Source organism: Camponotus floridanus, unplaced genomic scaffold (assembly GCF_003227725.1).
Source record: "Camponotus floridanus strain SB8 unplaced genomic scaffold, Cflo_v7.5 scaffold298, whole genome shotgun sequence".
In the NCBI taxonomy this organism is placed as follows: Eukaryota; Metazoa; Arthropoda; class Insecta; order Hymenoptera; family Formicidae; genus Camponotus; species Camponotus floridanus.
In genome coordinates this window covers 82,308-98,490 of record NW_020229434.1, presented here as the reverse complement: position 1 = coordinate 98,490, position 16,183 = coordinate 82,308, and the positions used below count along the sequence as shown (strand labels likewise).

Sequence of the window (16,183 nt, the reverse complement as noted above, 5' to 3'; positions counted from 1 at the left end):
AATTAATATAATATGTTAAATGTATATTCCATAATATTAAATTCGAAATTTTAGGCTAGAAGAATTGATAGAATATTTCATCAACTAACAAATATTATCCAATACGCTGACGTTTGGAAAGAGGTAAGCAATTTATAAAAAATAAATGAGATAAAATTAAAATTATGATTATTTATCTACAGATTAATCAGTTTACTTTGCATGCAATACAACATCCGTTAAAATTTACTGGAATGGGTCTCTTCTATTTTGGCTTTGACTTCCTTCGAAAGGTTCACTTTCATATACTTTTTTTCACTATTTTATTTTTGTGCCATATATTAAATAATTAAATCATATTATTAAATTAAGGAAATAAATATTCTGTAAATTGATCTAATGTTGTTTCCGAAATTTTTATATTGCTATCCTTTCACTACATACCTACTTCTCTTGTTCAATTTTTAATTTTTAATTTATTACATTTTAATAAATTATTATTTTTATATACAGCAAGACTTTTAATTGACATGTTTTCTTTCAGCTTTGCACGACAATTTTAATGTATGTGATTATTATGATACAAATGAAAGTACGTCTTTTTTAAATATGTAATAATTTCTTTTTAAAAAAGAGGATAATTGGCATGTCATCAAGTAACATCATAATAATATATTGTAGGATATTTTGACGCAAGGATATGAAATGGAATAGAATACTTTTTAAGACGAATAACTGATATATATTTATTGGATTACAAGATTAATACGAACAAAGAGAGACGCTTGTCTAATACACGTTTTCGCGCTCTCGAAACGTCACGGAGACTGCTCGCATCGCGGACCGAAAAATATCCGGGCTACCTATCTGTTTATATACCTAATTCAAGTGCTCGGGTGGTCTATCTGTTTATCTCTAGAAAAATACTCAAGCACTTGGGCAGCTCTACGGATTTACTCTCCTTCAATATCAAGATTATTATATATGTAATTATATCAAGATTAACTCTCATTTAGTTGTATGAACTATTATATATCATGGCGTAATACTTTATTTGACAAATCAATCATTATATATTATTATATATTATTAAACATAAATATCGTGTACAAGATTCTTTAAAAAATTTGTAAATGTTTTTAAATGTTATATATGCACATAAAAGAATATAAATAAGAATATAAATTTATAAATATATTTATATTCTTATTTATATTCTTTTATAGTAATATATAGACTTAAAAATAACAAGAATAATAAAAACAAGAATTGTAAACATTTTAGAATAATTGTAAAATATAATTAATAAAATAAATATTAATGTTAAATTGACAATCTATAAAATTTGTTATTCTAGTACATAAGCTTAATAATAATGTGCGATAAATAAATTATGCTAATGTGTTATTAATTTATATTACGATAAATTTATATAATTTACATTGTAATATAATATAAATATTTATCCCATTTCACGAGCAATAAAAAGAAAAATTGTATATTTTTGATTCTTCTTATTCTCTTTTTTCTCTCTATTACAAAAGAATAATTTGTACATGATTTAATACATTAAATATAATTAACTTTAAATAATTTATGATTAATAAATATGCTTAAAAAAAGCATGATAAAATTGTATTTCTTAATCAAGCATCTTCTTAAGACAATTACTTTGCAAGTAGCTGGAAATTATTACCATTTAATTCTTTATATTTCTCAAAAATTATGTGGTTAAGGATTCATTTTTTAATGAGATATTATCTACTGTCTATGTCAAATATAAAAAATAAGTTTATATAAAATAAAACACAGATGCTGTAAACAAATTGTAATGCCAATCTTTATATGTTTAAATATTTTTTCCTATTTACTCTCGTGCTATTTAATCATATCAAGTAAATTACAAGTTAAATGGAGTGAATTTATGAAAGCGATGTTATCTTGATATTTACCGATTTTATTAGAAATATGTAAAATGTTATATTATATAATAAGAAAAATTGCGATATATAAAAACACATGACAGTGACATAAGCAAAATTGAATGTGTTTTATACAGAGAAAAATATGTAAAAAGTGATTAAGCAGCATTATTTTAATAGTTTATAGGCGATATAAAAGATTTATTAGTGAATTTCATTAGAATGAATCGATCATTTTTTAATATAAATAAATAAGTATAAAGAACTATACCTACATATTAGAAATTCATTATCATGTAACAAATTAGTACAATTGCAATATGTTAAACAAATAAGTTTGGGTAGATAGTCAGTGTTACTTTAATGCAGCAATGATGACCATTGTTATCCAACAGATATGAGTCCTTTCTTCTTTATGGGCTTTATTATGGGTTTAAGAGACTATTCTATAAAACAATCAAATTCAAGAATTCAGTAGATTATTTATTTAAATACTTTATATTCAATAATAATCTGGTTTATTTATGTTTATCTCTATTATTATATAGTGACCCTATTTAGATGGAGGATAATATTTCAATCCGATATTAATACAGTCGTTATGGAGATTAATATCTTTATCTGTGTTATATCTGTGACTACGACTTTCTATCATCAAAAGGTACAATTATTCTTTTAGATTTTATGTGTAAATTATATATATATATATATATATATATATATATTTTTTTTTCCACAAAATTGCATATATATATATATATATATATATATATATATATATATGCAATTTTGTGAAAAATTAATAGCCTTTTTAAACAATATTTCTAAAATTATTTAATAGTTGTATGTAATTATACTTTATATGAAGAAGAGAAAGAAAAAAAGAGACAGAAAGAGAAAAATTGTGTCATGGATCGTATTAAATTATGTGTTTATGTTTATTTTTTAGAGATTTGGAACATGTTTGAAAAAGCTTGCTGCGGATGACACTTTGGAGAAATTAGGCACACTCCAGAAATGCATAAAAAATATATAAGAGATCGAAACAAGCCATTGGATGGATTATGTACATTCTGACTATAAACTTTTATGATACACTATGGTGGCTGAGTATATAACAAAATCCGCTTGGGGATTTTTGACAGCTATATTAAATTATTGCAGCCATATAAATGCATTTATAAACTTATTATTTATTTTTATCTTATGGTTTGTATAATATTTAATATATTTGTATGTATGTATACACATATATATACATATATATATATATATATATATATATATATATATATATATATGTATGCATCTATGTATATATGTTCATATATATATATATATATATATATATATATATATATATATATAAATAGCACACACAAATAGTTGTATATATTTTAAATTTTTATATATATTTTTATATATATTTTTATATTTTATTTTAGACATATTTTTATAGATTCTTTTGCAATTTTTATATTAATTTATAAATTATAAACATCACAAGTATTTTATATTTTTTCTTTAAATATTTTAAATATTATTCCATTTATATTTAATTAAATAAAATATTATATAATATATATTTAAAGTATATCATATCAATGTACATTAATACATCACAAATATGTTCTGGAGATAACATATCAGAATAATGTATTTTATAATTTGTAAAACATTGTAATACAGATATATCGGTAATAGATTTGACGAAATAAACAAGCATATGAAATGTCTATTGATGACAGAAGAATACGGCTTCCAATGTATAATATTTAAGTGGAAAGGAGAAAACCTATTGTTGGTCTACATCGATATACTTTATGTACTTACAATTATAAGACAGTGTTGTGGATCTTAATGTAAATCGATATATGCACATGTTCGAAAAAATTATCATTTCGATATTCATTTAATAATAAAATTTTGTAGAACTTAGTATTTCCGAAAATAATTAATTAAGAAAATCAAATTTATATGAATTCTTTCAATGTATAACTACACTTTATACGAATAAAAAAATATGATTTTCTATAATAACAAAATACATGTCTTTTGATAGGCATCTTCATTTAGAATTATGTCGCATTGCTCGTGAATTGAATTCGATATTTGGAATGCAAATAACTTTCGAAATGTTATCCTACTTTGCAAGTATATCAACAATGTGTTATGCTTTATTCGTGATGTTAGTGCAGAAAGATAAACGAATATATATATATGTATATATATTCTTTTACCTTAATTCTAACTCTCTCACAGATATGATTTATAAGGTAGATTCTCACTACTAATGTGGACATCCAATAGATAATATTAATCCACATGTATATATATATATATATATTATAGTTTACTTAGAAATCGTAATCCAGAGCTCTTGATAACTGCACACATTTATAACGAAAGGATTATATTTATACAGAAAAAAAATGAAATTTGTAACAATATCTGTGTGGTTCAAGTTATTATACCATCAATTTATTAAATTATTAACAATTCAAGTAAAACAATTTTGATTAAAATGTTGCTTTCCGCGTATAATGCTAATACATTGTCCGAAATTTCAAAAATTTTAATTGATTTATGATGATATAAAAGGCAGAGTAAGAGAAGAAAGAATTGTTCAAAACATATTCGAATTTTTAAAATATTTAAATAAATATCGAGAGTTAAAAACCGAAAAAAACTTAAATCGGATTAAATAGATTTTATTTTTAAATTATTTTATATTAATCAATATTTATATTAATTATTATTTTATAATAATTAATATATATTAATTATTATTTTATAATAATTAATATCTATTAATTATTATTTTATAACAATTTATCTACATAATAGATTGTCACATTATTACAGTATATAAAAGTATTCTCACAAAAAAGTCATTTTTAATTTTCGAGAAATATAATAATACTTATTTAAATATTATTATAATTAATATTAAACAATATTATAACGATTAATTTAAAGAGCATAAGAATTCTGATGTTTTTATATCTCATTTTTTTAAGATTACATTTCTTTCATTTTTTTAAGTTTTGCCTTCTCTTGGCTGCCTTTTCGTCTTTCGGAAGGAGATCGCGAACAAAAGAATCACGCATACGATCATACGTCAAGAGAATCAGTTTCTTCGCAAAAAATTACGTAAATATAATACATAATTATAACGTTATTATGAAATTAGTCCCCAGCATGAGTCATGATGCAACTAGTAAACTTTCCAAACGTATATTGTACATATGTAATGTATATGTGTGTGTGTGTGTGTGTGTGTGTGTGTGTGTGTGTTTGTGTGTGTGTGTATGGTGTGTGTGTGTGTGTGATGTGTGTATGTGTGTATGAGTATATGGATATATGCACTTATGTCTGGGTTTATTCGGCTGCATGATGATCGAGGGGTAAAACAAAGTTCGAAGAATTACTGATTTCCGGACAAGTGCTTAAGGACTACAGTTAAGCGCAATACATGGACAGGTCGCTTAACGTGCACGAATTGCGACAGCATTTCTCATAGATGTCTTCGGGTTTTCGTCGATTATTCCTATCGTCGAACGTTCCATTCGACGTCTCCTGTGCTGTTGCTGGGGACGGGGAAGAGTCGGAATCAAACTGATAATTGGCCGTCGTCATTTCTGAAAATAAGTGCAAACTTCTGTAGCAGTGTGTAGAAGTAATATAAAAAGATAGTATCGTTCAAACACTTTTTCTATTTATATGCATAATATCCGGTTTAATTGAATAATTTTTACGGGCAATTTATTATTGTTCCAGATAGCTTCATTTTTTAAACTCGTAATAGAAGATTACGTAATGACATCGATAAATAATCGCTATCCAAAAAATGCCTTATTATAAATATTGCATGCGCATTAAAAGATAAATTATCGCATTTATATTTTTTTAATAGATTACAGAATAGATTTATCAGTATATAACAGTATTTATAAAATACATATTAATAACGGTATTTAAAAAATACATATTAATAACAGTATTTAAAAAATTTGTATAAAATATTTTATAAAATATTTATATTCTAAATGGCAATTCAAAAACAATATATAACAATTAATTAAAATTTCTTCTATTTTATTGTATAAAACACATACGCATATGCGATTAAATTCTAGCAATAAGAGATACGTTAAAAAATTCATAAATAAATCATGCTGGTTAAACTATCATCTTCATCTATAATTACAAATATTAAAATCTAATAAAAAAAACATTGCATACATTGGAGGAAAAAAATATATTATTTAACATTGTTGTAGAAATAAAAAATTTTGCTCATTAATCCATTACCGATATATTATCTATCCTATTTGGCGTTTGGATTCGTTTATATAAGTGAAAAAAAATATCTTCTGTATTGATTAGCTTTTATGCTTACCTTGATCCGTACTATTATCATACATGGAATTGTATGTGCCATTACAGACTATATGCAGAATATTTAAGAGCATTTCGCCACAATATTTCTGGGGCAAGGTCGCGGGCTGCTGGTTGGGGTAGCCGTTCGTTTGTGCGTTTCTTGATTCCGACACAAAAAACGCGATGGCAATCATCAGGCTCACAAGCACGTTCAATTGGTTCGTGGACATCTGAAAATATTCGTTCTCATTTAATTACGCGAACGCATACACGAGGTTGGATTAAAAAACTAAAAGATGGAATATATTATATATTTATATTTATCAGAGAAATATTTATTATATATTTTATATTTATATCAGAGAAAATAAGCTTTTTCGAAGATAGAAAGATAAATAAGAATAGAAAAATAATTAGAGAATATAAAATATAAGTGAGCATGCGTTAATTAAAAGTAGATTGAAATTGTGAACAGCGGTATCATTACGCAACCTTCGACCAAATGAATTAAAAAAATGAAGTTAACTGGAACACGCGCGGACTAGACAACTCACATCTATTTCGATAATCTTGAAAGTATTCAATATATTTTATCGAAGGAGTGCGTTTTTGACTACATTTGTGAAAACAGCAAAAACACTATTTCGGACAAACAGATAATTATATGCAGATTGTATGTTAAAGAAATAAAAAGGTTTTATACAATGCACAGGCCTGTATATAAAAATATAAATAAATACGAATCTTATAATTCAAAATTATATTCTCATATATTTCAGTTAGGATTAACGATATTTATTTCGTGAATTTTCAAGTATGTGACCTTCCAATAATGATACCGTGTATTGTTCATAGTTTGTACGAAAATATACACATACATATACGCATGTATTTCCGTTAGATTTGAAAGTATAAAGTCTTGTTTTTAGTAAAGATATTAAGAGAGATTAATAACTGAGCTTTAAAAATTAAATATCTATTAAAATGTCTTTAGAATTAATGAACGAATAATTATATATATATATACTTTATACAAATATCGAAGCTTGTTTTATAAAAAGCAAAATTTCATTTTCAATAGCTTACAACTAAATAGTGATAATTATCTCAGTGCCTCAATATTTTCATTATATTAATAAAGATCGAATCTAAATGTACTTTCGATATAATATCAATTTGTATATCGGTATACTTTTTAATTTTAACTACATCGTTTTAGGCTACAATTTACATAAATACACTTTTATTTTGATGTTTCAAGGTTGATGAGGGAATTTATTCGCGATCGATTCGCAAACAACGTTTCATTAGACGTGTCCGAGTCATTACCGCAGTAGACACATTGGCTCCTTTGAACACGCGTAATGCTAATTAATATAGGACAAACCACTTCTATTTCCGGCGCATCAAAGTTAGCGATAGAAATTAGCGTTCAACTAAGCTATAACTGAAAGAAATGACGCATATTGATGTCGAATTATGTCTAATATTATTTATCTTTTCCTCGCGATTAGTACGACTGAAAACACGCACATTTACAATTCGTAGCATTATTGCTCCGATAGATCAAACTTTAATTATATTCACGATTTATCATAAAACTCTAAATATATATACTGAAATGAAATTCCAAACTAAATTAACATTCTGTCTTTAAAGTTGATGAGGCAATTTCTGAACGTTATTTCTAATATCTATTTTAAGATTTCTTTTACATACCTTGAGAGTTTATAAAGATTTTGCACTCTGATCCGGAAATCTTCTTTAAATATTCAGAACGGTAATTCAACTATAATTATTCTTTGTCTGGAAGAAACTGCGTGATCGTCGGTGAGTTGTTCTCGTCGATCTGAAGAAGGTCGTACATCTTTCAAAATATGAACCCGCGGATGGGGGAAATAATTGTGTTTATGTTTTGCGAACGCGGGCAACTCGTGGCATCTTACTGTGAAGATAATGAGCGCGATCGCACATCGTCGATATGCCGTGAGAGCAAAACAATTAAAAATGTATCGGTTTAATTTATCGGCGAAAATTAGTTCGTATGCGATATAACTCATTATTCTTAAATTTTTTTTCGTAATCTATTAATGCAGTAATCCATTTACGTAAGGTATTTCAAAAAGAGAAGACTAGCTAATAATAAGTTTAAAATTAGTTTTTTCGCAAGTGTGAATGAAATGTGAAAAAAAGAGATCGGGAAATGAATTGTTTTTTGGAACACAAATTTAATATATTATGTTAATGCATTTTTCTCTCACTTATTTTTTCGCACTTGTTTCTCTTTAATATTAAAATTTTGTAAATTTAGATCATTTAGGAATTTATTGATTTCTTTAAATTCGCATAATTTTGCGCATGAAATAAAATATAAGGCTGTATCGCTGCTTCAAATTCTCTTAAATAAATTGAGATTAAACAATAATTATATGTGTCGATAATAACGTGTGTTCATTGGCTTCTCGTCTGGCGCCTTCGATGATCGTAGAGTACCGAACTACATAGATCCCCCCGACAATCTTAAGAAGAGATGCATTTTATAGCGAAAAGTTCTATAAATTGAAAAGAGTACTCGGTTATCTTTAACGTTTTCCCTTTTCTTCTTCAACCCCGGAGCTATTCTCTTTTGATCTTTTTTCCTCTCTCTCGTTTACTGTCTCTCGAAAAATTGATGCATTTCTATTCTTGTCTATTCTATTAATATTTTCTTATTATTCTCTTTTCTCTTAATATCTGTAAAGTACTGCCGGCGGACACCATAAATAATAATGCATAAACACGTGAATATAACACTCGGAAAGATACTAAACACACTTATACGCACTGATGTCCGATCGAGTGCATACCGGCCAATGGTGGTCGACTTTTCCTATCAAAGCGCGAATGCATACAAAGGAAAATTTTCCCCTTTCTCGCAGTTGTACATGTGTGAAAGAAAATAATTGAAAAATCCCAAATCTCTAAATTGTTTCGATTGCATATGGATTCGCGTTGTTTTGCTGTCAAATTGCGCGATAAATTTTTATTATCGACAAAAGTAAGCTGTCAGAACTGATACAAGAGAAATATAACTATAAGTAAAAGTAACATATAATTTAGGTCGTTAAGCCCAAAGAAAAGAGGTGCACACCTATTTTAACATCAAATTTGTTTTTCTAAAAAAGAAATTTGTATATAATAAAATTTCACTATATTTACTATATTTATTATGCATTTCCGACTTATTTTTTATATAGAATTACATCCTTTTTGATTGTACTATTAGTTTTGATGCATTCGATATTATTATACATGTTTTTCATAAAATTATATATTTATTAAATTGGTTTATTATTATTTATCTGTAACAGATTTCGCAAAATGAATTAAGAAGATGTCACTAGTACGAAACGATGCACCCGAAGAAAATAAGTGAAACTGTAATTCTCGAACATTAGATAGGATATCTTGATAGAGTAAATGTTCAGAGCGTATCAAATCGAAGATTTGTTTCATTTATTAATGCTGTAGGTGTCATATTGATACAGGATTGTACAAGAAATTCAATAATCTCCGCCTAACAGTAAAGTTAAGTGAGATTCCGTTGGTAGACATCTCATTAAAATAAATACCTTTAAAATTAACATAAAATAACAATAATAGAGAGATAATGTTTTGAGATAATTTTATTAGGTACTTACAAATAAAAAAAGAAGAATATTTTTTTTCGACAAGATTATGATATTTATATGATAATATGTTATAATAATATACGATAATAAATGTCTATTATGTGGGTAGCACATAATAGACGTTGTTATAACAAATAGAAATAAATCCAGTTTTAATAAATTCAATATATAATCATAATAAATTCAGTTTCTTATCTTAAATATATTTTTGGAAAGTTGACTTATCGATGCGATTAAATCTGTATAAGAAAACTGTTCGTCTGACGATTTAACTTTTTTATCAATAGCAAAAGAAAATATGCCCACAATTAAGAACCAAAAAAGAACACAAAGAGACACGTTCGACATTCTTTTCAGAAATTTATTACATAATATTAAACTCTTTAGAATAAAATCTTGTTTACGGAAAAAAAGTCTGCTAACACTGCTGTTCCATTGAAAAAGAAACGATTGTTAAGCCTATTGCACGAAAGTACTTTTATATTATTTACCTAACTAGAACAGACAAGCGCAAGATTCGCGCGCGCCACTGCTCATTTTATATCAACAATGTAATATTAAAATAATATAATAATGTATTTATATGTAATTTTATAAATTATTTAATTCAATAACATTTTATTTATAAATAAACGTTTTCTAATATTTAAAATATAAAATTATTTATAAAAGTTTACACGTGAATATTTTGAAAAAGTAATAAGTACTTTATACATTAAATATAATTGTGACTTTTACTATGATAATAAAATAATATACTAAGATATTAATAAGTGACTATTATTCTCACTCTCTCTCTCCCAGTTTTCTTTTAAAATATTTAATACATTTAGACAATACAATTTTTTTTGAAGACAGTAAAATATTTATAATTAATATTTTTTTCCGACACATATATATATATATATATATATATATATATATGTGTGTGTATATATATATATATATATATATATATATATATATCGGAATCTTTGTATGTTTAATTTGACTCATTGATATCGAATATCAGCATGTTGCCTCAAGATAATGTCCCGCCAAAAATGAAGAGCAAAATGGTAAGAGTGAATAGCAACTTCCCGATGTTGGTACACCGTCCAGCTTTAGCAGCTATAGGTAGGCTGCTTTTTTTAATATCGGGACGAAGTCGATTACGTTTTGGTGTACCAACATCGGGATGTGGCGATTCGCTCTTGCCATTTTGCTCTTCATTTATTGACGGAACGTTATCTTGAGGCAACATGCTGATATTCGATATCAATGGATCAAATTTAACATATAAAGATTCCGATATATATGTATATATATATATATATATATATATATATATATATGACTTACTATAAATTCGTGATTGGTTTCTCTCTTTTTTTAAATGTTGATTCTTTATTCCAATTTAACTTTCATAAACTGATCCACAAAATGTAGTCTGAATGCTTCTGTTGATCATAAAAAGTACGATAAATGTCACATATAATTATAAGCTATATAAATATTTAATTTGACTGCAATTTCATGTTTTTTCGAGAAATCGTTAATCTTTCCTTTCACACATTCTCGATTGTGTATTATAGCTTATTTAGAAATCGTAATCCATAGCTCTTGATAACTGCACACATTAATAACGAAAGGATTATATTTACAGAAAGAATATGAAATTTGTAACAATACCTGTGTGGTTCAAGTTATTATATCATCAATTTATTGAATTATTCACAATTCAAGTAAAACAATTTTCATTAAAATGTTGTTTTCCACATATAATGCTAATACATTGTCCGAAATTTCAAAAATTTCAATTATTTTATGATGATAGAAAAGTCAGAGTAAGAGAAGAAAGAATTATTCAAAACATATTCGAATTGTTAAAATATTTATAAATAAATATCGAGAGTTAAAAACCGAAAAAAACTTAAATTAGATTAAATAGATTTTATTTTTAAATTATTTTATATTAATCAATATTTATATTAATTATTATTTTATAATAATTAATATCTATTAATTATTATTTTATAATAATTAATATCTATTAATTATTATTTTATAACAATTTATCTACATAATAGATTGTCACATTATTACAGTATATAAAAGTATTCTCACAAAAAAGTCATTTTTAATTTTCGAGAAATATAATAATACTTATTTAAATATTATTATAATTAATATTAAACAATATTATGACAATTAATTTAATAAAGAGCATAAGATTCTGATGTTTTTCTCATTTTTTTAAGACTACATTTCTTTCATTTTCTTAAGTTTTGCATTCTCTTCGCTGCCTTTTCGTTTTTCGGAAGGAAATCGCGAACAAAAGAATCACCTCACACGATCATACGTCAAGAGAATCAGTTTCTTCGCAAAAAATTACGTAAATATAATACATAATTATAACGTTATTATAAAATCAGTCCCCAGCATGAGTCATGATGCAACTAGTAAACTTTCCGAACGTGTATTGTACATATGTAATGTATGTGTGTATGAGTATATGGATATATGCACTTATGTCTGGGTTTATTCGGTTGTATGGTGATCAAGGGGTAAAGCAGAGTTCGAAGGATTACTGATTTCCGGACAAGTGCTTAAGTACAGTTAAGCGCAATACATGGACAGGACGCTTAACGTGCACACTTGCAAACACTTTTTTTTTGTTTGCACAGTGCAAACACTTTTTTTTATTTATATGCATTATATCCGGTTTAATTGAATAATTTTTACGGTTATTTTATTATTGTTTATTCATTACATTCCGCTTCTTATTTTTTCTCATTTAAAAATCTAAGAAAGTTTGAGATTTTCCAGAAAGTTCTTTTTTGTCCCATGCCATCTTCAAGATCATATCTTGCGTGTATACGTAATCGAAGTTACCCTTAGCCGTAGTCGGTATTTGCTTCTTCACGGTTTGAAAAATATTCAAGATAGAATATTACTGTTTGAAAATCTCAAAAGTTTCTTAGCGGTAATAATTTAAAAAAAATACACATTAATACACACAAATACAATTCATTATAATCTATATAAAGATAAATTAGACGATTATAGAGAGTGTCTTTGTTAGATAACTTATTGTTAGATGATTCCACTCGGAAATACGTAATACGACTTACATGCGATACTTACATGCATTATTCATCAGTGACAAAGTGATGATTGGTTAATTGCAGACAGAGATTGATTATCGCTACGCTTAATCGCTTTTCATATAATACTGTGCTTAAGGAGTCATTAAGAAATTGATGGGTTTAAAGCAAAAATTCGCTCATAATTGGAAGCAACCCATAGTCCGTAACGTTCACTTTAAATGTGAAGTTGTATTTAAAGTGAGCATTTTAAATTACTGACTGATCTCGTTCTTATATTGAGCCATTCAATTAGAAGTCCAGAACATATTAAACGTTATTTGTACTTTCAAACGAGTCGTTTTATATATTTATGTGGTTAATATTATAATTATTAGATATATTTTAAATTCTAAAACTATTCTAAAACTATTTCACACACACACACACACACATGTATATACTTTTTCAAACATTCAAATATTTTGCGTCATCCAGATTTGTATTTGATAATTTAGATGATAGTGTATCTCGATAATTCCACTTTAGTTCCATTATGAAATATTCGTCATATCATCGCTGGTGATATTAATCGAGAAAGAAGGAATGCGAACATTAATACTAATGATCGAAATGATCGTTGCATTAAAAAGGCAAATTTTGTAACTAATAGACTGCTGTGAAAAATCTTTCTGTGCGTGTAAATATTATCTTTCAAATTGTTCCTATTAACTTTCTAAACATTATGATTATTACAAATGCGCAAAAGCGTTCCGTCGAGAATTTCCGCAAATCATATATACAATGGTTAATATGAGATGGAATTCAATAGAATTATAATAAGGCATTATTTTAGTAAACAGTTCATTTCGTCCATGCGCATTCCAGATAGCTTCATTTTTTAAAACTCGTTTAGTCGAAGGCTACGTAATGACATCGATAAATAATCGCTGTCCAAAAATTGCCTTATTATAAATATTTCATGTGTTTTAAAAAATATTTCATGTGTTTTAAAAAAACTATCGCATTTATATGATTTTTAATAGATTACAGAATAGATTTATCAGTATATCATATTAATAACAGTATTTAAAAAATTTGTATAAAATATTTATAATCTAAATGGCAATTAAAATAATATTTAATAATTAATTAAAATTTCTTCTATTTTATTGTATAAAACACATACGCATATGCGATTAAATTTTAACAATAAGAGATACATTAAAAAATTCATAAATGAATCATGCTGGTTAAACTATCATCTTCAACTATAAATACTAAAATCTGTTAAAGAAAACATTGCATACATTTAGGAAAGAAATATATTATTTAACATTGTTGCAGAAATAAAAAATTTTGCTCATTAATCCATTACCGATTTATTATCTATCCTATTTGGCGTTTGGATTCGTTTATATAAGCGAAAAAAAATATCTTCTGTATTGATTAGCTTTTGTGCTTACCTTGATATCTACTATTATCATTACAGACTGTATGTAAAGTATTTAAGAGTTTTTCGCCACAATATTTCTGGGGCACGGTCGGCTTCTGTTTGGAGTAGCCGTTCGTTTGTGCGTCTCTTGATTCCGACATAAGAAATGCGATGGCGATCATCAGGCTCACATGCACGTTTAATTGGTTCGTGAACATCTGAAAATATCCGTTCTCATTTAATTACGCGAACGCATACACGAGGTTGGATTAAAAAACTAAAAGATGAAATATATTATATATTTATATTTATCAGAGAAATATTTATTATATATTTTATATTTATATCAGAGGAAATAAGCTTTTTCGGAGATAGAAAGATAAATAAGAATAGAAAAATAATTAGAGAATATAAAACATAAGTGAGCATGCGTTAATTAAAAGTAGATTGAAATTGTGAATAGCGGTGTCATTACGCAACCTTTGACCAAATGAATTAAAAAAATGAAGGAACTATCTGGAACATGCGCGGAGACAAACTGTTTATGTTAAAATAAAATATCATAAATACTGATATATATATATTTAATTTCGAACAATTAATGTTCGAAAAAATTCACGCATTACCATCGCGTTTTTTAGGCTCTTATTGCTCGTTTAATTATCATGTTGTTAAATACATAGAGCCGTATTATTTATCAATTTATTTAGAATTACACGCCGAGCTAAAATGATCGTGTTCTTATTATTTCCATAGATTAATAAAAACGGACAGGAGAAGTGTCGGTGTGGGGCTGAATAGCTCAGTGGTAAGAGCAGTCACCCGGCAAGCGAAAGACTCGGGTTCGATTCCCGATTCAGCGACTTCGCCTTATATTCTCATATATTTCAGTTAGGATTAACAGTTAGGATAACGATATTTATTTCGTGACTTTTCAAGGATGTGACCTTCCAATAATGACATCATGTATTGTTCATAGTTTGAACGAAAATACACACACTTTCTCGATATTTTTAGTAAAAATAAAACTTTATACTTTCAAATTTTAAAGTATAAAGTTTTATTTTTACTAAAAATATCGAGAAAAATCAATAATTGAGCTTTAAACATTAAAAATCTATTAAAATGTCTTTAGAATTAATGAACGAATAATTTTATATAAATATACTTTATACAAATATACGAAATTTCGAAGCTTGTTTTATAAGAAGCAAAATTTCATTTTCAATAGCTTACAACTGAATAGCGATAATTATCTCAGTGCCTCAATATTTTCATTATATCAATAAAAATTGAATTTAAATGTACTTTCGATGTAAAATCAATTTGTATATCGGTATATTTTTTAATTTTAACTACATCGTTTTAGGCTACAATTTACATAAATGCACTTTTATTTTGATGTTTCAAGGTTGATGAGGGAATTTATTCGTGATCGATTCGCAACGTTTCATTAGATGTGTCCGAGTCACTACCGCAGTAGACACATTGGCTTGCTCCTTTGAACACGCGTAACGCTAATTAATATAGGACAAACCACTTCTATTTCCGGCGCATCGAAATTAGGGATAGAAATTAGCGTTCAACTAAGCTATAACTGAAAGAAATGACGCATATTAATGTCGAATTATGTCTAATATTATTTATCTTTTCCTCGTGATTAGTACGACTGAAACACGCACATTTCCAATTCGTAGCATTATTGCTCCGATGGAAAAAAAACATATA

At 26.5% G+C, this 16,183-nt stretch overlaps 1 protein-coding gene across 1 annotated transcript; it reads right to left on the bottom strand.

The window, feature by feature from the left end:
- Window positions 1-5,216: 5,216 nt before the first annotated feature.
- On the bottom strand, window positions 5,217-8,163 carry LOC112638381 (LIRP-like). Its single transcript, XM_025409967.1, has 3 exons — window positions 8,004-8,163; window positions 6,304-6,514; window positions 5,217-5,542 (listed from the first exon to the last, which is right to left on the bottom strand). The coding sequence occupies exons 2-3, from the start codon at window positions 6,512-6,514 to the stop codon at window positions 5,364-5,366; spliced, it is 390 nt and encodes a 129-aa protein (XP_025265752.1). The 5' UTR covers window positions 8,004-8,163; the 3' UTR covers window positions 5,217-5,363.
- Window positions 8,164-16,183: the final 8,020 nt, after the last annotated feature.

Excerpts from the sequence above, each read along its gene's own strand:
- LOC112638381 (XM_025409967.1), bottom strand. The coding sequence starts at position 6,514 with ATGTCCACGAACCAATTGAACGTGCTTGTGAGCCTGATGATTGCCATC. Across the intron at positions 5,543-6,303 it reads TGATAATAGTACGGATCAAG|AAATGACGACGGCCAATTAT; the intron begins GTAAGCATAAAA and ends ACTTATTTTCAG.